This window comes from Mercenaria mercenaria, chromosome 12 (genome assembly GCF_021730395.1).
Source record: "Mercenaria mercenaria strain notata chromosome 12, MADL_Memer_1, whole genome shotgun sequence".
Classification (NCBI taxonomy): Eukaryota; Metazoa; Mollusca; class Bivalvia; order Venerida; family Veneridae; genus Mercenaria; species Mercenaria mercenaria.
The window spans coordinates 3,119,093-3,145,946 of record NC_069372.1 but is presented as its reverse complement, the minus strand read 5'-3'; the positions used below and the strand labels follow the sequence as shown (position 1 = coordinate 3,145,946).

Below are 26,854 nucleotides of genomic sequence, written 5' to 3'. Positions count from 1 at the left end.
AGTATAGTCTACCAGTTTCAGGTTTTTTTAGTTTTTTTTCTTAAAATTTCATAACACAGCTCGATATTTACCCAAAATATTATATCCGGATGCGATTACACTTTTCTCCAGTTTGAACAATATATTTTACAAATTGTGATGATACGAAGACATTTAGCAGCAATTGGCAGTATCTGACATTGAAGTTTACGGTTAAATTACCTTTTATTTAAATCTTTTCATAAAAAAGTTGTTTCGTTTCGCCAAACATAGACGATCTACTTTCGATTTCAAAAACTACAAGAAAATACAATTTAATGTTTCGCCGATTTGTTTATTTCTCGAAAAATAAGAATTAAAATCATTTTTAATATCTGTAGTAACTAAACAAACCAGTAAGAGCTTCTTCTTCCGATAATTTATCCGTTTACTGACTGCAAAATTCATGTGTGTGTGTAGAAACCCACGCAAAGTTTATAGAAATCATACGATGCGTGTATACGTTCAATGTGGGAGAATTAAGGCTGATCGGGATCGGCTATGTTACCTAACGCATCCAGACGATTCAGATTTTGTTTTTAAAAAAGCATTGTGTGCATTTCTGTAATTTTATATACGTTTAGAAATTATTAGACATGCGTATTTGCATTATTTCTATACGTAATTTACGCTAATACGCATCTTATCTTGAGCCCTGTGGAACTATTTTTTGTCTTTCGCTGGATGTTACGCAAGCTTTGTAAGCCTGCGCTATTCATAAAATGCACATTTATGCTTAATGAGTTACATTCGAGTATTGCACAATTACAAGTCATAAATATGACAGATTACATCGTATATTGGTCATAGCAAAGGGAATTCACGCAACTTAACTTCATTCTTGCAGTGAACTGTTTGAAGTTTGAGAAATCTAATGGAACTACATCGCTTCACTGTGTTATTTGGTCCATTTAGACTTAGAGAATCGCTGGATAGCAAGGACTCGTCAAAACGATTACATCGTTTAGCCGACTCAAAAAACCAAGTAGACCTTGATAATCAATAGCCATTTGTAAAACACATATAGCCCCATGATTGCCTATCAGGAGCAACTGGGTATGTTATTTTGTATGCTGTGACCTTGACCTTTTATTAAATGACTTCAAACACAACAGGGGTCATCTACTGACTAGAGGCAATAACCTTAAAAGTTTGAAGGTCATAGGACCAAGTTTTCTTCAGTAATTGATCTAAAACCTTTTCAAGCTCACTGTGACTTTGACCCCAAGAGTACTGATCCTAAAATAGTGGTTACCGTCTCATCACTGGCAATCAACAATTATAAATTTTGACAGTCTTAAGCCTAGAAGTGCTTTAGATATTGAACAGAAACCATTTTCAGTTTCCAGGTAACTGTGACCTTGACCTTTGACATATGACTTTATGGATTTCAACCCTGGAAGACAAAATGAATAGGTATTTCATTGTTCATTGAAATTAAAGTTTATGGATTGACGCAACAATAAAACCCATGAAAAATAGTCCCTACCAATAATAATGGCTTCACAGTATATAACTATAGCATTCTCGTCCATAAGAGGTTCGTCAAAATCACGAGACCAACCTATGATTTATTTCTTTTGTTTATTTGGTGAGCATGCACACTCCTGATTACTACACAGATTGATTTAAGCCAATCAATGTTCGCCATTATTCGACACGCCAAATTTTTAAATGTCAAACAAATGTAATCAAAGTATTTGCTAAAAATGAATAAAGACGATATTGCAGGACTGTGATTAAGATTTATTCCTCTAATCGGATGTGTAGAAATTTACCTCCAGAAATAATATTTCTCTTAATTCGGCGTCAAGATTTTAAAGGATGCGTTCACCCTTTTCACAGCCAATTTTGATTGGTTCGCGAAGATTTGTCGTGAAACATTGCCGTTTGGCAGAACCTTTACCTGTGATGTAACCAAACTAAAAATATTGGTGAAATAACTGCCACTGGTTCAACCAGGAAACCATCATGGTAGACCTCTGGTATGCGAGAATGATAGCTAATTCAGTAAAATAGAGCATTCAGTAAAACATTTCAAAAAATAAAACTTAAAACCAGTTTACATTTTTATAAAAACACTGCAAGTAAAACAACTTTCATGTGAAAATGAGATTCCGCTTGTATACAATAAAAAAATTTATACACAAAAACAAAAACATGAGATTAATATATTTCCTATTCAAAGCACTTATTGGCTATGAAGGTAACCACTTTTTGTCTATGCAGTTAACTACTTTTTGTTAATTCATTTAACCACTTTTAATCTAAGCAGTTAACCATTTTAAGTCTAAGCAGTTAACCATTTTAAGTGGAGCAGTTAACCATTTTAAGTCTAAGCAGTTAACAATTTAAAGTTTAAGCAGTTAACTACTTTTAGTCTAAGCAGTTAACCACTTTTTGTTTAAGCAGTTAACCACTTTTAATCTAAGCAGTTAACCATTTTAAGTCTTTTCAGTCTAAGCAATTAACCATTTTCAGACTAAGCAGTTAACCACTTTTAGTATAAGCAGTTAACCATTTTTAGTCCAAGCAGTTAACCACTTTTTTTTGTGGAGGTGATAACTTGTTTGAAAATGCACCAACATATGCTATAAAAAATGTGATCTCAAACATATTTCAACATCTTACATATTCTTCTTAATTTTTGGCTTTACATAATGTAAAATAAATCAAACACATTGTTACTAGGAATTTGACAGAAGATAAATAAAGATAATGGTTTCTTTAACAAAAAATTCTCCACAGAAACAAGTATGCCCTAGGGCAGAATGTCAAGCCCGCCAGCTGTCAAATGTGACCTTGACCTTAGACCTAGAGACCTGGTTCTTGTGCAAGACTCTCTGTCTCATAATGGTGAACATTCATGCCAAGTTACATCAATATCCCACCATGCATGAAGAAGAAATGCTCTGGACAAACTTCAATTTGACCTTTGACCTCCAACTGTGACCTTGACCTTTGAGATAGGAACATGAGGTTTGCACATGACATGCCTTCTCATTGAGGTAAAGTTCATGCCAAATATAAACAAGACTGGTCCATGCATGTCAAAGTTATGCTCCGGACAAAATCGGACGGACGCACACGCACATACACCGAACCGCCAAAAGTGGCGACTAAGTCAAGCTCACCGCAAGCGGGCTCAACAAAAACTTTCTAATTTATAATGCTTTCTTTCCTCTAAAATTATTTCAAATTTTTAAAAAGAATCAATGCAATATGGTATCTAAAACTATTAAAACATTAGTAAATATTTTTAAAAAAAGCTATACTGTTTAGTTCAGTGCCTGATAATTCAAACTTAGTGAACTCAAACATGTGTAACATCGATAATTAAATCTCTGGTTCAATAATTTCAATTAAGACTCTATTTTTTTAAAAGTTTTTCTATCTAAAGTTTGAGATTCAACAAGATAAAAATAGCATGAGTTGAACAGTATCAAATAAAGCATCAAAATGTTTTAACTCGTTGAATTCAAAAGTACGAGTTAGAGCAGTTTTACATTCAACACTCTATCTTATTTAGTAACTGTCTTTAACACTTTGACTCTAAACAGGGGTTATATCTGGTAAATTCTTTGCAGGATCATATCGGAGTTGACCTGATTTCACTCTCCGAGAGATCTCCTGCCATAATAGTTTTTTCTCCTTTTTCACTTTTTTCAAGATGCCCTTGTTTTCCATGGCTCGGCGGGACAGATATGGTAAAACCTCGTCAACTGGTCCATACGGTACATATTTGTACACAGAGTACCCTGCTTGACCTGAAACAGAGAATTTATATAAATAGGTATGCTATAATAGTAGATCTTAATTTTCAAGATAAAATCAGTAAAATTGTAGAAAGTATATCATATTGGAAGAGAAGAAAACTAACTCCAATTGGTAAAATTATAGTTGTTAAATCATTGTTACTTCCCTTGTTGACACATTGTCTGATATCGTTACCAAACCCAAGTGATCAAGTCTTACAAGAAATTAATAATATTTTTTATGATTTTGTATGGGAAGGTAGAGTAAAAATCAAGAAAACAGTTATCATTAAAGACTATAAAGAAGGAGGCCTGAAAATGATAGACATATTTTCATATACATACAGCTTGAAAGTATCATGGTTCAAGAAATGTGTTAATGGAAGTGAGAGTAATTGCTTTCGATTAGTTAGAACCTTGTTTGATATAGATAAATTATTTAATACTGGTAAACTGTATGCAGAATATCCTATAAGAAAACTCACAAATAAATTTTAGATTGATGTTTTAAAATGTTTTATTAAATTAATAGAGTGTACACCAATTGATACAGCTGAACAATTGTTAAATATGCCACTATTCTATAATCATGAAATTCTCTCTGGTGGAAATGGTATATTTATAAAACCACTCTATGATAGAGGGATTCGATTTGTTAGTGATATTATGTCAGATTCTGTGTCTTTTCTTAGTTTGCAGTATTTGGAAACAATTGCTGGAAGTAAAATAAACTTTTTACATTATGAGATATTAAAAAGAAGTGTAAAAAGTTTTATATTAAGTAAAAATAACAACATTGTTATTGATTACAATGTGGTACATCCTTGTATCAGTAGCTATTTAATGCCTGTAATTCTGAAAAACAATAAAACTATTTATAGTATATTTATAAAAAATAATGAAAAACCAACAAGTCAACTAAAATGGAACTCTTTGTTTAATATTAGTCTTTTAGATTGGGAATATATATATAGTTTACCTTTCAAATATACAAGAGATTCATATATTCAGTGGTTTCAAACTAGAATAGTACATAGAACTTTAGGTACAAACTCTTTGTTGTATAAAATGAATATGAGAAACGATAATTTATGTACATTTTGCAGAATGGAAGAAGAAACTTTATTACATTTATTTTGGAATTGTCATATTGTTCAAGAATTACTTAGCGGAATAAAAAACATATGTGCAAATGTTAATATAAATATGGAATGTATGAAACAAGAATGTTTTTTACTTGGATCCTTCAGTTGTAAACCAAGAAATGTTGAATATGATATTTTGTTTCTGGAGATAAAACGATATATATATTTGTGCAAAAGAAAAGGAATTATACCAAATGTTACTGGAGTTAAGAAGAGCCTTTCATTAGCATGGGAAATTTATAAGAATTTGAACATTACAGATTTAGAAAAACAAAACTGGTCAATTGTAAGATTATTCATCAGATAAATGTTAACTTTGTAATTAGATAATATAACAATTATACTTCATAATACTAATCCTCAGTTTGTGCAAGCTCGCTCAGCATCATTATATATCATACATGTATAACCGCTTTTTCTTTTTTTCACCTTTTTGATATGGTTTTGCTAAAAAGAATGTTCCTTGGGTACCCGTTTATGGCCTTTTATACCATACTTGTAATAGTATTGATAGTATTGTTATATGAAAATATTGATGTTTAAAATAAGTACAGTATTATAATATGTATATGTTGTAATATGTTGTGTGTAAGGTCAATTAGGGATGGTTCTCCGACCCTAGTTATACCTATGACGGGGAAAATAAACGGGGTTACCCATTTGGGACCTCAAAAAAAAAAAAAAATAGGTATGTTATTTGTTTATTCATTTTGTTGGGTTTAACGTCCGCCGACACAATTATAGGTCATATGGCGACTTTCTAGCTTTTGATGATGGAGGAAGACCCCAGGTGCCCCTCCGTGCATTATTTCATCACGAGCCGGCACTTGGGTAGAACCACCGACCTTCCGTAAGCCAGCTGGATATCTTCCTCACATGAAGAATTCAATGCCTTGAGTGAGGCTCAAACACACATCGATGAGGGGCAAGTGATTTCAAGTCAGCGAACTTAACCACTCGGCCACGGAGGCCCCTAAATACGTATGGTAAAACCTTTTGTCAGTACATATGATCCACATTTGTTAAATGAATATTCTACCTGGTCAGAACAACTGAAGCTAGACATTACAACGATCAATGCCTTTCACATATTACATGACCTTCCAGTCTATCAGGATTTTTGCGAATCATACATTTAGCACGACAATTTTAAACAATATTTACAGTTAAATTAGTTTCCTCAAAGTAACGCTACTTCTAGTATGTTTGTTACTGTTAACACATGCTTTCGCTAAAATGAAATCATGTTAACATGCCATGACATCAATATTTTTGTTGCGACAAAGAAAGAGCCCTACAGTCTATGTTTAATCTACTGTTTTATATAAAGAGCATATTAGGATTGAAATAATGTATAGCAAAATCATGTTTTACTTAAGGTATTGGACCCGTAATAGAGTACCTCCTTTTTGAAGAGTATTCAATTCTTACCATAAACCTACTTTGACTGCAATTTTCAGGGGGGCGTAGGTTCAAGCCCCACTGGGACAAATTTTTTTTCTCCATATTTTCCTTTTTTTCATGTAAGTTTTTACTTCTTTCAAGACCTATTATGGATATATTGTACAAAAGTGGAAAATTTTCATTTTATAAGCGATTTCTTGCTGTTCAAAGTGAATTTACCTCTGAATCAGGAGGGGTAGAGTTAAATATCTTTAAAAATACTGAGTTACATGCAGTAAAAGTTCTCTACTTTGCCTTCATTCTTTAGATTACATATTGTGGAAGAAATGCAGGTAGGTTTTATTTCTGCCCCAAGGTTATTTTTGAATGAAGTGAGCAAAATTCAAAACAGACTCACAGGATTCGACCTTAATTTTTCAATGTTGGAGTTAGAATTCTGTCTCATTAAATCTGTTTACTTGAGGCACCCTAGAAAAAATGATATTTACAGTTTTATTTTGTGTTTTATAATTGTTTAACAATAGTCTGATGTTTCTTTTATCAAAATTAATGCTGTAATGAATTCTCTGCAAACGTTTTAGATAGTGGCCATCACATTGAAATTTGTCTCTACTTGAGCTTGAGGAAATACCATAAATTATAAAAAATTTACAAAAAACGGCACGGTAAAAGTTGTTTAAAATTTGCAACACAGTGCGAAACATGGTCAACTTTAAGAATATACCAAGCAAATGCCATTTTTTAAACATTACTATTAGGGGTCCAATACCTTAAATCAATACACTCAAATCTGTTATACGTCCTGAGAATAATTTACTCAAGCTACGCCCTCATGAAATTATTCCACAGATGTATGAGCGGCTGAAAATAAGGCGTAACATTTCTATGATCAACCAGCTTGTATAATATATTGTATTTTCTAAATTATAAAAATCAGATGAACTAAAGCAAACAAAAATACAAATATGAGCCGCACCATGAGAAAACCAACATAGTGCGTTTGCAACCAGCATGGATCCAGACCAGCTGGCGTATCCACGCAGTCTGGTCAGAATCCATGCTGTTTGCTTTCAAAGCCAATTGGAATTATAGAAACTGTTAGTGAACAGCATGGATCCTGACCAGACTGTGCGGATGCGCAGGCTGGTCTGGATCCATGCTGGTCGCAAAGCTACTATGTTGGTTTTCTCATGGCACGGCTCATATACATACCAAGAGGAAAGCTGACCTGGTCACACATGCCAAGCAACTGACCGAAACATATCACCTTGTCTGCAGGTCTCACTCCGAACTCTTTCATCCTGTAATAACAAATCAGTCAGTTTTGTTACAATCTTCATACTTATACACAGCTACAGCTGCTTCTGTATATTTCAATCTTGTAAATTTTCATAAAGACATTGTCTAGGACATTGACAACCTTTTCTGGTAACAACAGATGTTTTAAAATGCATATGCTCCAATAATCTGCCTGTCTGAGGTAACTGAATGTGTAATTTTCAGTCTCAAATATTATATGACCTCTACCTTTGACCTTCCAATATATTACATGTAACTGGATAATCATCCTATGCAATTCTACAAATGTACGACAAAGCATTCTCCAGCTATTGCTTGTTGTTGTTGTTTTTTTAAGTCATAATGACCTTGACCTTCAAGCATCTGACAGCATTTGTCCTCTGAAGTTTGAACATCACAGACCCTAGCCTTATTCAATTTAAATATTGTGCAGCATTGATTCATTTTTGAGGTAACTGGGACCTTGACCTTAAACCTACTGACCCTAGAAAGAATAGGGGTCATCTACTCTACAAGTCCTATCACCCTACGGAGTTTGAAGTTTCTAGGTGAAACGGTTCTAAAGTTATTCACCAGAAATGAAGTATGACATATGGACAGACGGAAGGATGGACAGGCAAAAACAAACGTCTCCCCCAGTTGGGGAAAGACATAATAATTCAGCTCATACTTATTTACCTAACAATTAGCTCTAAGACAAGGACTAACAGTCTTTGAAGCCCACCCACTTAGCTCAGTAGGGAGAACGCAGATCTACGGAACTCGGGGTTGTGAGTTCAAGCCCTTGGCGAGGCGTATGTTCTCCGTGACAATTTGATAAAAGACGTTGTGTCTGAAATCATTCGTCCTCCACCTCTGATTCATGTGGGGAAGTTGGCAGTTACTTGCGGAGAACAGGTTTGTACTGGTACAGAATCCAGGAACACTGATTAGGTTAACTGTCCACCGTTAAATAATTGAAATACTGTTGAAAAATGGTCTTTGAAACAAATGACTATAAGAAAATACCATACTTTTCTACAGTGTATCTGACAGTATCTTCGTTGTGACTGGCCACCATAACGGCAATCTTTCCACGTTCACGGATTTGTATCTGCCTCATCACCTCTCGTAACACCTTGTTATACATTGATGTTGTTGCATCGTACGAAGGATTAATAGGGTCCTCATAACCTATAGTGGCAGCACGTTCCCTTTCCTTGAATAAAATATTTGCAAATTAACATGCATATACACTAGACTGAGCTAGAGTTGGCTGACAATTTCGACTGAATATATATTCCATTTTTCTTTCTCTGTTCATGAACTATTTTCTTTCAATTCACATGCATAATACATATTCATTTTCTGAGAGCAGTTAAATCATGAGTGTAGCTTTCAATACATGAATAGAACTAGAATTGTGTCCATAGGACAATGCCCCCACGTACTGGGCCATCCTTTATGGTCATATTCAGATAAGGTTGTGAATCTGAGCAACTCTAGAATACATTCCCTTAAAAAGTGTATGAGGAGTTGAACACACCAAATTTCTTCACTATGGCCTATCTTGTGAAATTAAGAAAGGGCCATGATTCTAGAAAAAATTGCCACAGTAAGAAGTCCATTATTTATGATCATCTTCACATTAAGGTCCTTCATCTGTGAAACTTTCAAGCATATCCTTTCAATAGTGTTTGAAGAGTTGGACACGCAAGATTTTCATCTATATTCTACATAGCAAAACTATCAAAGGGCCATAACTGCGGTAAAAATAGCCAAAGCAAAAGTTCATTCCTTCATGGTCATCTGCACATCAAGTTTGTTTATCTTTACAAGTTTGTAGCAAAACAGGCTTACAGTGTGGGAGAAGTTGAACACAGGATTTTCGGATATATGTATGTACAGACAGCAGCAATGCTATATGCACCCCACAAGAATGTGGAGGCGTATCTAAAAACACCCACAGCTTGCTTAGAGGTCAGCATGGATGTTTACAGGCAAAAATTCATATGGGCCAAAGCAGAGTGTACCTCCATAAACTGCAAACTATTGTAAATAATTTTTCAAAAGATCAAATTTTAATCATATCTATCAGTAAAAGCATATTCTATGAGTGCCAGAGAAATATCTTGCCTATGCAAATCACACTCCTGGTATTGGTAAAGTACTGATTTAGAATGAAATATGAAAATGAGGTTTATATGAGCCGTGCCATGAGAAAACCAACATAGTGGCTTTGCAACCAGCATGGATCCAGACCAGCCTGCGCATCTGCGCAGTGTGGTCAGGATCCATGCTGTTCGCTAACAGTTTCTCTAATTGCAATAGGATTTGAAAGCGGACAGCATGGATCCTGACCAGACTACCTGGATGCGCAGGCTGGTCTGGATCCATGCTGGTCGCAAACCCACTATGTTGGTTTTCTCATGGCACGGCTCATATGTAAAACGAGTACCTACCTGCTCCATATAAGCCCCTCTGACAAGTTTAGCACCAAAGTATATGTTGTGTCTCACTGCTGTGTCCAAGTCCAGCTTGATAGCTTTGTGGGCGGACTGAAATATCATACAAATCATTGTCTCTATGGTAACCAAAATATTTCACCTTTCATATGGTAAGCTAAATACTCCCATGTTTAATGCAATAAGCAAAATATTCTTGCATGCTGAACAGATTTTCACACGTTTTCAGCAATGCTGAAAACTTCGTCTTACATCCCTGGGTTTAATTGCAATAATTCATTTTAGATTGATTGTGAAACAAGTTCTACAACTTATATTTATCACTCTTGATACCTCATTCCTGATGGAATCCATCGCCACAAGGGTGAAGAGGCCAGTTTCCCTTTTAATGCTGAGTGCCAAGCAAGGGAGCTACTGGTACCATTTTTCATGTCTTTGGTATGACACAGCCAGGGATTGAACCCACAACCACCCGCACTCAAAGCGGACGCTCTACCACTAGGCTATCGAGCATCCCTGGGTTAAGAAGACTTATATGCTGTACTTTAAAAATAATGTGGAACTTCATATACTACTATACTAAAATTATACTTAAAAGAAAAGCTTTCATTTTCATCTATTTCTTCTAATATTTGAACAATACCTCATGCAAGACAAGAAATCTCTCACTGGTTGTAGGTGCAGATAATAATACCTCATTACCTGGCTCTCAGCACTGTTTTGTGGTTACTCAGCAGAGCCTTGTCACTGCTTAGTTACCCTTTGGAAAAAATTTTCAATTGGCACCTTTGGCTAGTGACAAACAGAACTCCACAACAAAAAGGACACAGTCTTCTGTCAAAGTTAAGTAATGAGTTTAGAATTTATCTGACCAATCAGGGCAGTGTTGTGGGGGTGGGATTAGGGCACGACATAATACTAGGGCGCAAAATTTTTTGATTGAGAGTTTTATGTGGCAGCAGAGATATGATATTAAGGCATTTTTTTTGTAGGAGATAGATGTAGGGACGGATGGGGGTTAGGACTGGGGGAGCTACACTCTGCATATCATCTTATCACCACCTACCTATATGCTAACTTCTAGTCAATACCTTGAAACAGTTTTAAGGTATGTTCCTGACAAAAATATGAAGGAAATATTTGACCTTTGACCTATAGCCCCAGTTCATGCACACTGCTCATCATCTCACTGCTATCTACCTACACCCCAAGTTTAAAGCCAACATGTTGACCAGTTTTTAGGTTATGCTCCAGACAAAAATATGATGGACAGATTCGACAATTGAGATCAATTTGTGACCTTAACCTTTGACCTACTGACCTTGTTCATGCGTTTTGCACATCATCTCACCACCACATACCTATATGCCAAATTTCCTGGAACAGATTTTTCCAAAATGTGCACATAAAAAGCATTATCTTCAAAAGTAACTACAAATCAGAAATCCTTAATAAAGCAAGTAAGCCTTTTGTCTTTCAAATCTGGAAAAACATCCAACCCATTATACCTTGAGGTAACACTGGTATGTATTGAAGATAATGGCTTTCTCTTTGTTAAATTTCTTCATCATCTCCATGGTGAGTCTATTTATAGCAGGCTGGAAGTATGACTGCTCTGCATCAACCATCACTCTCACATCCCGCTCAACTGCATACTGTAACACACAAGTTAAACTGAAGGACATACCATAATCACTGGTGTCTGAAGAAATCTTAGCATGACCCTAATGGTTTTAGAACCTATTTCCATGTACAACAGTCAATATTTCAACCAAAATTGATAAAAAAAAAGAATTAAACAACTGATGGAACTATTATACATATTAAATCAATTATCTATATGCACAGCTCACAAAACATAGAATGTTTTCTAAAATGTCTACACAAAGTATAGATGATAAATATCCTTTTTCAAGTTCTAGAAACAACTCTCAGAAACATGCCACAGAAGTATACATTTAAGCATGTAAGTTTTGTACAGTTAAATATCACTCGGCAATGCCGAGTCGGCATCATTTATAAATATCAAGAACTGTATGCATTTGAAGCAAATCTGCAGCCTAGAAGTATTCATTACTACAGAACAAGGAGCCCGAGTTTCATCTTCCGCTCCTCCAACTAAAATAAGACAATCCCCTATTCCTCAGACTAAAATTACGTGATCCCCTTTTCCTGTTACTAAATTACACGATCCCCTGCTCCTTCAACTAAAATTACACCATCCCCTGCTCCTCCAACTAAAATTACACGATCCCCTGCTCCTCCAACAAAAATTACACGATCCCCTTCTCCTCCAACTAAAATTACACGATCCCCTGCTCCTCCAATTAAAATTACAGGATCCCTTTCTCCTCCAACTAAACTTACACGATCCCCTACTCCTTCAATTAAAATTACAGGACCCCTTTCTTCTCCAACTAAAATTACATGATCCCCTTCTCCTCCAACAAAAATAACAAGATCCTTCCCCTCCAACTAAAATTACACAATCCTCTGCTCCTCCAACTAAAATTACACGATCCCCTGCTCCTCCAACTAAAATTATACAATCCCCTGCTCCTCCAATTAAAATTACACAATCCCCTGCTCCTCAACTAAAGTAACACGATCCCCTTCTCTTCAGACTAAAATTACATGAACCCCTTCTCTTCAGATTAAAATTACACGATCCCCTGCTCCTCCAACTAAAAGTACACAATACCCTGCTCCTCCAACTAAAATTACATGATCCTCTTCTCCTCAGACTAAAATCACACGATCCCCTGCTCTCCAACTAAAATTACATGATCCCCTGCTCCTTCAACTAAAATTACACGATCCCCTTCTCTTCAACTAAAATTACACGATCCCCTTCTCTTCAACTAAAATTACACGATCCCCTTCTCTTCAACTAAAATTACACAACCCCTTCTCTTCAATTAAAATTACACAATCCCCTGCTCCTCCAACTCAAATTACACAATCCCCTACTCCTCCAACTCAAATTACATGATGCCCTGCTCCTTCAACTAAAATTACACGATCCCCTTCTCTTCAACTAAAATTACACAATCCCCTGCTCCTCCAACTCAAATTACACAATCCCCTACTCCTCCAACTCAAATTACATGATGCCCTGCTCCTTCAACTAAAATTACACAATCCCCTGCTCCTCCAACTCAAATTACATAATCCCCTACTCCTCCAACTCAAATTACACAATCCCCTACTCCTCCAACTCAAATTACATGATGCCCTGCTCCTTCAACTAAAATTACACGATCCCCTTCTCTTCAACTAAAATTACACAATCCCCTGCTCCTCCAACTCAAATTACACAATCCCCTACTCCTCCAACTCAAATTACATGATGCTCTGCTCCTTCAACTAAAATTACACGATCCCCTTCTCTTCAACTAAAATTACACAATCCCCTGCTCCTCCAACTCAAATTACACAATCCCCTACTCCTCCAACTCAAATTACATGATGCCCTGCTCCTTCAACTAAAATTACACAATCCCCTGCTCCTCCAACTCAAATTACACAATCCCCTACTCCTCCAACTAAAATTACACGATCCCCTTCTCTTCAACTAAAATTACACAATCCCCTGCTCCTTCAACTAAAATTACACGATCCCCTTCTCTTCAACTAAAATTACACAATCCCCTTCTCTTCAACTAAAATTACACAATCACCTGCTCCTCCAACTCAAATTACACAATCCCCTACTCCTCCAACTCAAATTACATGATGCCCTGCTCCTTCAACTAAAATTACACGATCCCCTTCTCTTCAACTAAAATTACACAATCCCCTGCTCCTTCAACTAAAATTACACGATCCCCTTCTCTTCAACTAAAATTACACAATCCCCTTCTCTTCAACTAAAATTACACAATCACCTGCTCCTCCAACTCAAATTACACAATCCCCTACTCCTCCAACTCAAATTACACGATCCCCTTCTCTTCAGACTAAAATTACATGATCCCCTGCTCACCCAACTAAAATTACACGATCCTCTTCTCCTCCAACTAATATTACACAAACCCCAGCTCCTAAACTGAAATTTCACAATCCCCTGCTCCTCCAACTAAAATTACACAATCCCCTGCTCCTCCAACTAAAATTACACAATCTCTTGCTCCTCCAACTAAAATTACACAATCCCTTGCTCCTCCAACTAACACTACACAATCCCTTGCTTCTCCACCTGGCATGTCAAGAAAACCAGAATCTAATACTAGTATGAATATATTTCAACAACACACACTATTAAATTCTACTGTTCCATGAAAGTAAAAATCACCTTAGTAATCTCGTTAATTCTGTGAAGCATGTTCTTCATTTCCTTCTCTGTATCTTCAGGCAAACAATGTAACATCGGCTTCAATTCCCCTGTCTACGAAATATAACTGAATATTTTAAAAGCAATGGACTTTGTACTATTTTGTATGCTCTTAACCTTAATACAGTGTAACTTCCCTATCTTAGTTTTATTCACTGTCCAGAAGTTGTTGAACTTTTTTTTTTCTTTCACAATTTTATATTAAGGACTGCAGAGACAGTGGTCATATTCTGCACCTCTGTGCTTCCCTAAATCAGAAAGAAAACATTTGGTCTTTAAAGATACCACTATCACATCTGTACCAATGAAAGCAATCTGCAGGGTGGCCAGGATACAAGATGCATTTATATAAATCTACAACAAGAGCACCGCAATGCGAAAAAATAAACGCTCGAAGGTCTAACCTTTGACCCCTAAGTGTGACCTTGACCTTGAAGCAAGCCATCCGAAACATGCCCTCTGCACGTTGTCTCGATGTGGTGAACATTTGTATCAAGTTTCTTCGATATCATTCAAGGGGTTCAAGAGTTACAGAGCGGACACAAAATTGCTAACGGACAGACAGACGGACGAACAGACAGACGGAGACCAGTGTCATAACATAATATGTCTCTTCGGGTGTATACTAATTTTTTTCCTCTGTCGTAAGATCATTTCAGTAAATAATTAGTCTTGTAAAAGTTTTCTATGCAGAAAAGAATTTGTTTAAAACTTCTTGTGCCAGTACACAACCTTGACATCAACAGATGGCTCTTAGGCAGTATCTCACCAACTTTGAAGAGAACAAGAATTTTAAACCTTTACTGGTATGTACACAGCAAAGACACTGGAAATTTCAGTAACTATTGCAACAATTAAAATATTGGTAATTTACCAGTGGATCTGGGATGACAAACAGTTGGTCAAGTTTCATGTTAACTTCTAGCAGATTGTCCCAGTCCATGATGTCAACTTGTCTGAAATACACAATAACAGATAATACATGCCACTTTCATCATTATGATAATACTCCCTCAAACAATCTAGACACAAAGAAGTGTTTTTTTCTTTCTTTTTTTTCTTTTTTTTTAATTCTGATGTTACCCCAACAAGCTAGGAATTGCTGTCTATATACAGATTTGATGATTATGACCTACATTAAGGCAAACATGTACCAAAATCCCAGACACAGCAACTTAGATTATTACTACTTTAAAACTGAACTTGACCACATAATGAAGATTGTACCTTTTAACATATTAAGTAGGTAATTTTTTCCCCAATGTTTTCAGTCTTAGGTTTTGACTTTAAACTACTAAAGACTCACTCTTTAAAACTGTAACTAATTACTTCTATTCCTGCAAAGTTTCATAAAATTATATGCAACAGCATCTTTAAGAAGTTCAGATTCTGAATATTTATGGATTATGGCCCTGGAGAGAATAAACATAATTATAGCCTGGGCCCTGGACAACATAAAAATATTGTCTGAACTCTGGAGAGAATAAACAAATGGCCTGGACCATGGACTTTATACAGCATAATTACAATGTATAAGACCTCAGCCCTGGAGTAACAGAGAATAAACAATATGGTCTGGGCCCTGGACAGCATAATCATATGGCTGAGTTACAGAAATATTTCTTAATACCAGAAATTTGTAAGTTTCAAATAACCATACCCATCCTGACTAAGGTCTAGTATTGAGAACCATCTACTACATTCCTCCAGTGTGATCTTCACCCCCATCTCACGTAGCTTCAACAGGAACTCGTCTTCTCGAAAACCCCGTGAGAAATTGTCTCCCTCTTTGCTTGTCAGTTTTTCAAAAAAATTCCTTGCTGATACTAACACATCCGACATCTGAAGCTGCAGAATAAATCTACATAATCATGTTTAACAAATTTTCTGTAAATTAACCTTAAGCCTTCTGGCGGCAAATGGTTTAGCCTTTGCGACCAGTGCAGACCAAGATCAGCCTGCACATCCTTGCAGGTTGATCATGGTCTGCCCTGTTTGCTATTCAGTCAGTAAATTTTCAGCAAACACCCCTTTGAAACACCCCTTTGAATAATAAATGCCCAAACTGAATGATAGACCAGTCTATTTTAGAAATTTAGCAGGGTAAAATTTAAATCACACAAGAAACTTAATATTCAAAACTTCATGCTACTAGTAAATCTCTCATTGAAGCAACATCTTTCAATGATTCAATATTAAGATGGGTGAAGAAGTGAGGTTTGAAACTTTCAAAGGCCAATATATTTTACAGACTTTGCATATTTAGTCGACATGGTATACATGCGACCACCTGTATACCACTTTTCTATTAAATGACCACTTAAAATCCCTCCCAAGTGTTTTTACTATATAAGTACATCCTTTTAAACAATTTTTTCATTATGTGACCAGCGACCACCTATTGAACGACCACGAATAAAACTTTCGCACCTGTCTTATCAGCAGATACATTTTGCACATATATAAACTTAACCTTTATAATAGCTTAGCAAACAAACAATTTCAAGGGTCAGTGGACTAGGAGAAGTTTTCACCATACTAAAACAAAATTTAAACACACTGTTTATCAGGAGTTCAGCTTAACCCTTACCCTGCTAAATTTCTATAATGAACTTGTCCATCTTTCAATTTGGACATTACCATTATCTGTTAAAAGGCGTGCTAACCAAAAAGATACTGACTAAATGGCTAACAGTGCAGATCATGATCAGACTGTACGGATGTGCAGGCTGATCATGATCTACACTGGTCGCAAAGGCAGAATCAGTCGTGTCCAGCATGATAAAAGTTAAAGCTGGTCAAACTGAATTTACCACAATCTGTTATGAGACCATTTTCATTAAGAGACAAGTTTTTGGCAGTCCATTGTGTGGTCTCTTAACCCTTATCATGCTGGCCACGATTGATTCTACCTTTGCGACCAGTGTAGATCATGATGTGCAGCCTGATCATGATATGCACTGTTCGCTATTCAGTCAGTATCTTTTCGTAAGCACCCCTTTAAAAAGTTAATGGTACTGTCCAAACTGAAAGATGGATAAGTCCATTATAGAAATTTAGCATGGTAAGGATTAATACAAAGTCTACTGTATATCTTTTTTGTTTCTTATATAAATACTTCTTCATTTCTTATTAATATTCCAAATTATTAAGGTATAAAACTTGGATCTAAATGCAATTTCCTCTTAACAATATACAACATACAAGTGGAGTTTCAAAAAAATATGGCATACTTGTGGATTTATTTATTTATTTGGGTTTTATGATGCACCAACACAGTATAGGTTAAATGGCGCCAAACAGGACTACAAATTTTGGTTTCACATCTCATTTACATCGACATAAAAACATGAGGTATGGAATCAAAATTTGCATACCTGCTGGAATCAGAGTTACAGCAAAACCAAGTGTTAAGACCCTACAAGTCGCCTCTTATGATCATGCAAGGGTAAGGCAGTGGTTCCAATTCTTTTCATACACAGATCGTCCCAGAACCAGATGGGGCCATACTTGTGGATGAACCATCACACCATCTGATATTAATGAAAATTACCAAAAAACTTTCTTTAATAAATTTTCTTTCAATGTTCAGAGTCAAAAGCTGGTTTATTTTGGAGATTTTCTCTGAGAAATTGTGGTATGATATCTGACAAAAGTAATAGCTTGGCTTAATATTCACTATATTTAGAAGGGGAGTTGTGGTCTAGTGGTAAAGGTACCAGCTGCTCAACCCAGAGGTTGTGGGTTTGAGCTCCACAGGGGTCATGACCCGACCTTCTTATATTACACCAGTTCTGGTTTTTCCAGGAAACGGATCCCAGTGATTAAAATAAGCTGAAATAAACTACTATAAACTACTTCATTTTATTTGAAATTTAAAAGGAAACACAACTGAAAAAAATATCATATTCTAGGAAAATATATGATATGATGTATATGTTTCACTTAATTCTACTTATAGAACTATTACGCTCTAGTCTTCAATTAACAATACATTGTCCCAGGTCCGATGTTTTGACTACTGACCTGTAAGCTATTCATTAATGACATCAGAAATAAAGATAAAAGTATATTTTTCTCAATTTTTGACTTTAAGCCCAGCAAAGCTGTGTTGAACTTTTGACAGGTCGATAGCGCAAACTACTGACCGGCGATTTATATAATAAGTAATGTAATGCAAATACTTGTTTGAGGTAAATTTTGAGCAAGCTGACCTATATACCCTGATCTTTAACAAAGCCCTAAAACACAAGAAATATTGAGTGAAAAGGTCACCAAGGGTTATCAAATGCTACAATGTATATATACTAACCAGTAACTGTGGCCGCCCAAGGGCTGTCATCTTAATAGCACAGAACCCAGTCTTCTTTGTCGCATCTGAAACAATTCCAACATACAATTTATGTATTTAAATGTTGTATATACCATTTTTAAGAAATCATTCAAACGAGCACAACTAGAATGAAGTCCAGACAAGAATTCCTAAGTATCACAAGAGCTGTCTAATAACAGTATGCTTGACACACTTCCATATAATACTGACTAACTTCCATCACTGCCTAACCCTTTACAGGGACATAGACACTTTTAACTAACACACAAAAGCTTTACCCAATTTTTTTAAGTTAAAAAAGGGCATGATCTTGTAAATTTTAAATCAGAGAGATATGGAACCTGGTTCAGGATGGTATCTTCACGATGTCTAACTCAAGTCTTATGAAGACTTTGGAAGCATTTGGTACAATATTAGAAATATGCTTATAAATATGTGAATCTTTCACCAAAATTTCTAAGTAAACAAGGGGCATAATTTTGATAAAATGTACACCAGAGTTATGAAACCCACTCTGTGAGATCACATTATGATGCCAAAAACTTCTGATGAGTTTTAAAGCATTCAGTCAAGCAGTTTCTGAGAAATCTGCTCACATGCAATACTTCCACAAAATTTCTATGTTCAAAAGGGGCATGATTTTGACAAAATAAAAGTCACAGTTATGTAATTTGTTCTCTGAGGTTACCACATGCAAAGTTTGAAAGCATCTGGTCTAGTATTTTCTGACAACGAAATTAGGCTATAATATTCAAGCTAAAATCAAATTAAAGGGCCAAAACTCAAAATCACCTAACCACAAAACCAGTAAAATATGCGCAACAATGCTTCATACTGATCACCACTATAAAGTTTCATTCTAGCTCATGGTAATTATAATCCTGGATACCCACCTGCACATGTTCTTAAGCATGGATCCTTATGTTCTTAAGTAAGGATCTTTATGTTCTTGAGTATGGGCCCTTATGTTCTGGAGTATGGACCCTTATGTTCTCGAGTATGGATTCATATGTTCTTGATAACGGACCCTTATGTTTTTAACAATGGACCCTTCTGTTCTCAAGTATGGACCCTTATATTCTTAAGTAATTTTTGGTCAAAAATAGTTTCTCAAGTTTGTACCCTTACATTGACCTGTATACTCCAAAGTATGGACCCTTCTGATGTACAGTATGGTCCCATATGTTCTTAAGTATGGACTCATGTTCTCAAGTATGGACCCATATGTTGTTAATATTCTTAAGTATGGACTCATGTTCTCAAGTACGGACCCATATGTTCTTAAGTATGAACTCATGTTCTCAAGTATGGACCCATATGTTCTTAAGTATGGACTCATGTTCTCAAGTATGGACTCATATGTTCTTAAGTATGGACTCATGTTCTCAAGTATGGACCCATGTTGTTAAGTGTGGACTCACATTCTCAAGTATGGACCCATATGTTCTTAAGTATGGACTCATATTCTCAAGTACAGACCCATATGTTCTTAAGTATGGACTCATGTTCTCAAGTATGGACCCATATGTTGTTAAGTGTGGACTCATATTCTCAAGTAAGGACCCATATGTTCTTAAGTATGGACTCATGTTCTCAAGTATAGACCAATATGTTGTTAAGTGTGGACTCACGTTCTCTAGTATGGACCCATATGTTGTTAATGTTCTGAAGTATGGACTAATGTTCTCAAGTATGGACCCATATGTTCTTAAGTATGGACTCATGTTCTTAAGTATGGACTCATGTTCTTAGGTATTGACCTTTATGCTCTAGAGTATGGACCATTCAAGAGTACTGACCTGGAAGTTCTTGAGTATAATGGACATAATTATTATGGGACTAAATGTTCTCCAGTACTTGCCCCTATATTCTTAAGAGCCTTGAAAATGAGTTTTTAAATTACCTGCTACACCATCTATCGACTCAAGGAATATTCTCATGTTCTTATCACACTGGTCCTCCCCTTCATAAAAATATGTCCTGCTCGATACAACCTTATCTCGACGGTCACCAAACTCACGGTGTGCCTGAAATCTCTGCCGGCTGGGCTCTACAGAAAAACAAAAAGAACTGTACATAGTAGTCAGAATGACCCCACAAGATTGATTTTGCTTCAATAAAAAAATCATGTTCTGTTCAACCTTTAGCCAGCTGGCTGCAAGTGATTTCGCCTTTTACAGGTTGATCATAGTCTGCACTGTTCGCTATTCAGCCAGTAAATTTTCAGTGTCAACCCCTTCTAATAATAAATGGTATTGCCCGAACTGAATGATGGACCAGTCCATTTTAGAAATTTAGCAGGCTAAAGGTTACTCTATTTATCAGCTTTCCCTCTCTCATTATCACTTATAATAGCTACAAAATGTACTGTGTGTAGCATATGTTAAATGAAACAGATGTTCATACTGTTTTAGGAAAACTTGCACCAAGTTCATGCTATTCATAATATAGCATTGTATTGATATATTGATGAGGCATTAAAGGAAGTAACTGGTCTGGTGAATAATTTATCAATAAAGTAAAGGAGAGAAATCTCAAGAATGAAAGCTATTGCTGGATTTAGCCTACCTTTAGCTATGTCTGTCATATTTTCTGACACACATGAACTGAAAAAGACAATGAATATCTTATGCAAGAAAAAATAAAAGCGATTGTTTTTCATGATTATTTTTAAAATCAAGACAAGTTATATATCTGTACTGAATTTTGTCCAGACTATCAGTATCGGCGAAAGACTTACTGTTGGAATAATCAATCAAGCCTTCATATCTGTACAGTTGTAATTAAAACACCAGTCACGGAAAAATCAATGCAACAATAAAACCAAATAATATATGATACTATTCTATTCCAGTTACATACAGCTATAAAGCCTCAATGTAGGTATTTTTCTCCCTTTCTATAGAAGGAGCTAGCTAGCCCTTTACAGGCATCTTCTCATAAAAATTTCTTTTAACATGTTTAAATCATGCAGTTTTCCTTTAAAGATGTACCTGTGGGTTTTTATATAGGCAAAGAAGGAAAATTTTAACTAATGGAGAGAATTTTCTTAAATTTTGCAGGATCATTGAGCATCATATTAGAAACAAATTTATGGGGAAAAAACTGGGGTTCCCGGTGCTGCTTTTTGAGTTATCTCAGAACTAACTAACAAGTTAACATCTTTAAGTAAATATAGTTAACAACTTTTTGCATGGAGAAGATGAAAAAATAATTAACAAGTAATTATGCCTTTGCAACCAGTGCAGACCAAGATCAGCCTGCACATCCATATTCAGTTAGGAAATTTTCAGTGAAAACCCCTTTGAATGATAAATGGTCCTGCCCAAATTGTACGACAGACCAGTCCATTTTAGAAATTTAGCAGGGTAAAGGTTAATATAATACCTCATTTCAGCTTCTTTAGCCTCCTCACTGCTAACGTCTTCCTCAGCACTGTAGTCAAGTATCGACTTCACACCAAACTGTTTGTTCCGGTTCACCAATGGACGAATTGCTATCCGGTCTTCTCCAGCCACAAACTGACCATAGAATGTTGCCTTCATCAACTTGTGGAAGAGGTTTGTTCCAAGGATTGACTGACTCCATTTCATTAACTAAAATATTGTTTTATTTAAGCTAGTACAAAGTTAATGATTAATTATCAAGTAACTTTCTTCATTTTAAAAAGCATAAATTATATTCCAATTTGGTAAATCAGGATGGCTTATTTTATGACCTCAAGTTTTATAGTTATTATCCCTCTAAGATATGAATGACAGCAACCAGTAAAAATGTTTTCTTGCTGTTCTTAACATCATAAAATTTAGACTAAAGTTTTAGCATCAGGACATTTTCAAAATTTTGTTATTCATCAAAAACAAAAACAAAGATGAGTGCTGGATGCATTTTAATCTAGTTGAAGACTGTATACAGTGCTTTAGGGTATAGCGGATTTTAGGGTATAGAGGATAGATTGAGAAATTTTATCTTTAGACTTGAATTATTGTCTAAATTTTCATATCATTCTTTTACTGGCATGCAAACAGACATTCTGACATACATTTTAAAGATTTGCTTGTTATGTTATTTTTCATATGTCATCAGATGTAAAATAAAGCTATCCCCTATAGACTGAATCAGTGTATATGTTAAAAACGTCAGTGCATGGAAAGTATTTGATAGAAATTTAAAAAGCTGATTTTTTTAAAAAAGAGAATACATTATTATTCTGATTTATAGTAAAGAAATTTTGGAAAGTTTATTAAGATGTGGATTTTAAACTAATAATGGAAAAAATTACCAAAGCTATCCTGTACACCCTAAATCAGCACATATGTAAACAATGGAATGGAGAGAAAATACACATGAATTTCTATTAAAAGCTTAATGTTTTGAGAAGAATGGATGTTTTCTGTCTGATAAACTGAAAAAAAACTACTATTTTCATTTCTTTAAATTGGAATGCAGGAAAAATTAGTTAGCTATCCGCTATACCCTAAAGCACTGTACTTAATTTAATTGGTGCAAAACTAAAATGCGTGTCAGTGGTTAGCTGGTTTGAAGGAAAACTAGCATTCAGTGATGAACTGTTTCCAGCAATATTGGCCTAGAAATAAGTACTTTATATGAAAATATTGGCAATTTTTCTTAAGATATTTTTGACTCTTGTTACTTGCCTTTTTATTGTGACTGACTATTAGGGGTATTGAGCATAACTGAAAAACAAAGTAGGCTCTTAGCAATTCTCCTGTGGTTTTACTTCTATACGCTTCCTGTGGGTTTGTGAATGATAAATCAATTTGCGGGTGTCCATCATCCAGACTTGTTTTACTTTCGGTTTCGTTTTGTGCATTCGATGATGTTCGGTTTTCTTCGCCAACTGCTGTGACACCGACCGCCGCAGTAGATTTATTGAATCTTAAATTCAGTGAATTCAGTGTTAGTCTCTTTGCTAAGAACTGTATTGTATTTCCATGCATTGATCTGCACCACATGCATCTTAGCGCCATCAAACCGACCACTTCAGACAAAAAAATGAAATTCCTCCTACAGCTGTTTTGACTTTTGGCGGGAACAGGGACGTCACTCTGTCAACATATGAAAATAGTTTAATTAGCGGCAAGTAAAACAATTCGTCAGTGCAATGATATAGAAGACATTTGTTTGTTTCAGTGTAAAATAGAAATATCTTTTATGAGTGAACAACAGATGCAATATTTTCATGAGTGGCATAGCCTCGAGTGAAAATGTAGGATATCGATTATGGTGTTCATGAGTAAAGGATATTTTGAGGCTTACATGTATAATATAAAACAAACAAATTGTCTTTTTATTTCATGCTTTGACTATATTTACGCATTTTATAGTTTCATATTAGTGAAAAATATATGATATTTTAACATTGAAAATACCAGATACATTTCACTGAAATATTTCGGTAAATTTATTTAAAAAGAAAACAAAAAACATTTAGGCCTAAAAAACGGTATAGATATATGTAAATGGAATTATGACTATTTATAGGCATTAACTGAAAATGACATAAAACATTTTTTAAAAAAGGTCAATAAATCACATGAAAGTGCTCTCAACTTCAGCATATATGGAAATAAAAAAATACTGGGCACATTGCTTTAAAATGACACTAAAATTTTAAAAATAGAGTCAGTAAATTACACGAAAGTGCTCTCAACTTCAGCATATATGGAAATAAAAAAATACAGGGCACATTGCTTTAAGCATGAAATAAGACCAATACACCTATCTGTAATATCATTGCAACAAAGCGAACTTCAAGACTATATTCAATGATTCTATAAGTCTTCTTTTTTTAGTAAAAAAATGAGTAGGCCTAGTCCAGCTACCGACTAGATAATCTTTTGAATTTTTTTTCAGTCATTTCTCTTATATATTCTGACCGTTCTTTCTTGGCTAGTGTTTTGAGAAGAAAAGGGACATAATTATACAAAATTTGAAAGCCCGAAACACATGGTCTGAACACAGACTAGATCAAAGGTTAGAAAACCGAGTTTAGAGGTAAGTCTCAAAACTCCCGCGGGTGTTTCTGAGCCCAGTTTTGATCTGAAAAGCCAATGGCAAGGTTGCATTCTCGGATTTAGCTCAAATCACAGTTGCATGGTGACCTTAATGCCTCAGATCTATCACCGGCTTTTGACGATCGTAAAACGGTAGTTTTAAACATTTAAATGAAAGAGGTGATAATTCTACTTATTCCCGCTTAAACTTCAAGGCCAACGACATGCTAGCTATTTGCATCTTAAATAAATCAATTTCAATTCATCCGTTGATTCATCCATTTAACATCTAAAGTGTATGAATAATCGGTCATTTTAGTTTATTTACTAACAATATACATTCTCCTTCATATTATTGACAATACGCTCTGTTGCTGTTGTATATGATTTTACTGAAGATAAAACACCGGGATATTATACTGTTGTTATATACATTACTATCACATCGAGTAAACCTCAATAGTAACTGTTGGTCACAGGTTAATTAACTAAGAATTTTGTTTAACCTGTAGGTAAGAACACTGCCTATGCAGAGAGGTATTCGCTCCTTAGAGGTACCGTAGATACAGGTTGCACTGTGAAAATAATAAATTACAAATATATGATGATACATATATAGGTAAGCTTTATAAAACAAATAGCAACCACTTATCCGCATATTGCATGTTGCAACCGATTTACATGATGGAAAATCTGTAAGCTATTTCTAGGATTAATATATTAGCATAAAACAAATTAGCCATATAAATATATGATTTACTAGTCTAATTACCTGCTCCATAACTGCTACTGTAACACGCAGGGAAGTAGGCTAAATATTTGCTTGCTTTTATAAGTTTAATCAATATTTACTTTTTAATTCTAATAATTTACAACAATAGTACTATATATACAAAAAAAAAAAAAAAAACAAAAAAACAAGCAAATGGGCAACATCAGTAAGACTAAACGGGTCTCCCAGTGTTTGGTTTGATATACGTAGCTCAGACAGCATCTCCAACTGTTGCATGCAGTTAATTATTTAAACCAGTTTTAATGTTTCTGCATTTACTAGTAAAGGATTAATTAATAAGTGGTGTCTCTCATATCGGAAGCGACTGCTAAAAACGGACAAATCCGTTTACAAGAATGCGCAGACAATTTTTTTGACATTTAGCAATTTAAATTAATCGCTGAAAAATTGATGTTGATATTTACGGCAAGTAACAGTACAAGGAAAGTATTAGCCCTTTCTATGTACGTACTTTCTGTGAATTATCAGCGTACATTAACATTTTATAAAAATAGAGAATGCAAAATATGGCACTTACTTTCCATTGTAACATATAACTAATGAAAGAATTAATAATTCATCTTCTGAACGTTTACCTTTGATAAATTTGATTCGATTTCGATTTCGATTAATTGTTGTTTGTTTTTTTTTTTTACGTTCAGTGTATGTTTGAATGTACGCAGTGTACAAGTCTAAATCATGGAAATTATCCAGTGATATATAATATTGCATTTGAATGCACTAATCGGCAATGTTATTCTGGTTTTATGAATGGATAGTACGGTATATAATCTGTTTGACTGACGAAGCGAAACTATTTACACATGCGTACAAGTTTCTCTCTTTCTTCTAAGTATTGATATTTACATTAAGTATTAACATATATACTATATAACATTATATAGATCTAACCATTAACATACCGAATTAAAATTACTGGTTACCTGCCAACAGTTAGATGATATAATTACGTAAGTGCGTTATGTCATCAAGTATAATAGCTTTTAATACAAGAACGCTACAACAGCTAGACGATGAAAGGGCGATACTTTGATGAAAATTCTGACATTCTGAGAAAAGTTTCGAATAATGACAAAAAATAAAATACAGACCTGTCCCGGTTAATGATCAGTCATTCAGTCCAAGTCCGCTTTCTCTTTTAATCACTGTTATGGATCGATAACTAAGTATTAGTGGTAACATATACTACATGATGTAGGTTATTTTTTTTAACAAAGTATGTTTATAAAATCCTTCACTATTTAATGTAACCGTCCTGATGCAAATTAAATAACCCGAATATACAACCAGTCAAGGTCGAATTTTTGTAGCGG

General features: G+C 35.0%; 1 protein-coding gene across 1 annotated transcript; it reads right to left on the bottom strand.

The window, feature by feature from the left end:
• Positions 1-292: 292 nt before the first annotated feature.
• On the bottom strand, positions 293-26,654 carry LOC123534586 (proline dehydrogenase 1, mitochondrial-like). Its single transcript, XM_053518991.1, has 14 exons — positions 26,633-26,654; positions 23,390-23,800; positions 22,119-22,327; positions 21,300-21,337; positions 20,635-20,781; positions 18,711-18,775; positions 16,059-16,246; positions 15,273-15,354; positions 14,360-14,452; positions 11,574-11,720; positions 10,063-10,158; positions 8,635-8,819; positions 7,535-7,623; positions 293-3,785 (listed from the first exon to the last, which is right to left on the bottom strand). Exons 2-14 carry the CDS (start codon positions 23,720-23,722, stop codon positions 3,571-3,573), a joined length of 1,887 nt encoding a protein of 628 aa, XP_053374966.1. The 5' UTR covers positions 23,723-23,800; positions 26,633-26,654; the 3' UTR covers positions 293-3,570.
• Between the last annotated feature and the right edge of the window lie 200 nt (positions 26,655-26,854).

Bases quoted from the DNA above. Each gene is read 5' to 3' on its own strand.
- LOC123534586 (XM_053518991.1), bottom strand. From the start codon at position 23,722: ATGGCGCTAAGATGCATGTGGTGCAGATCAATGCATGGAAATACAATA. The intron at 21,338-22,118 runs GTATTATATTAA...TGTCTTTTTCAG, and splicing joins GCTAAAGAAGCTGAAATGAG to TTCATGTGTGTCAGAAAATA. The intron at 8,820-10,062 runs GTAGGTACTCGT...ATTTTATTCAAG, and splicing joins GAGGGGCTTATATGGAGCAG to GAAAGGGAACGTGCTGCCAC.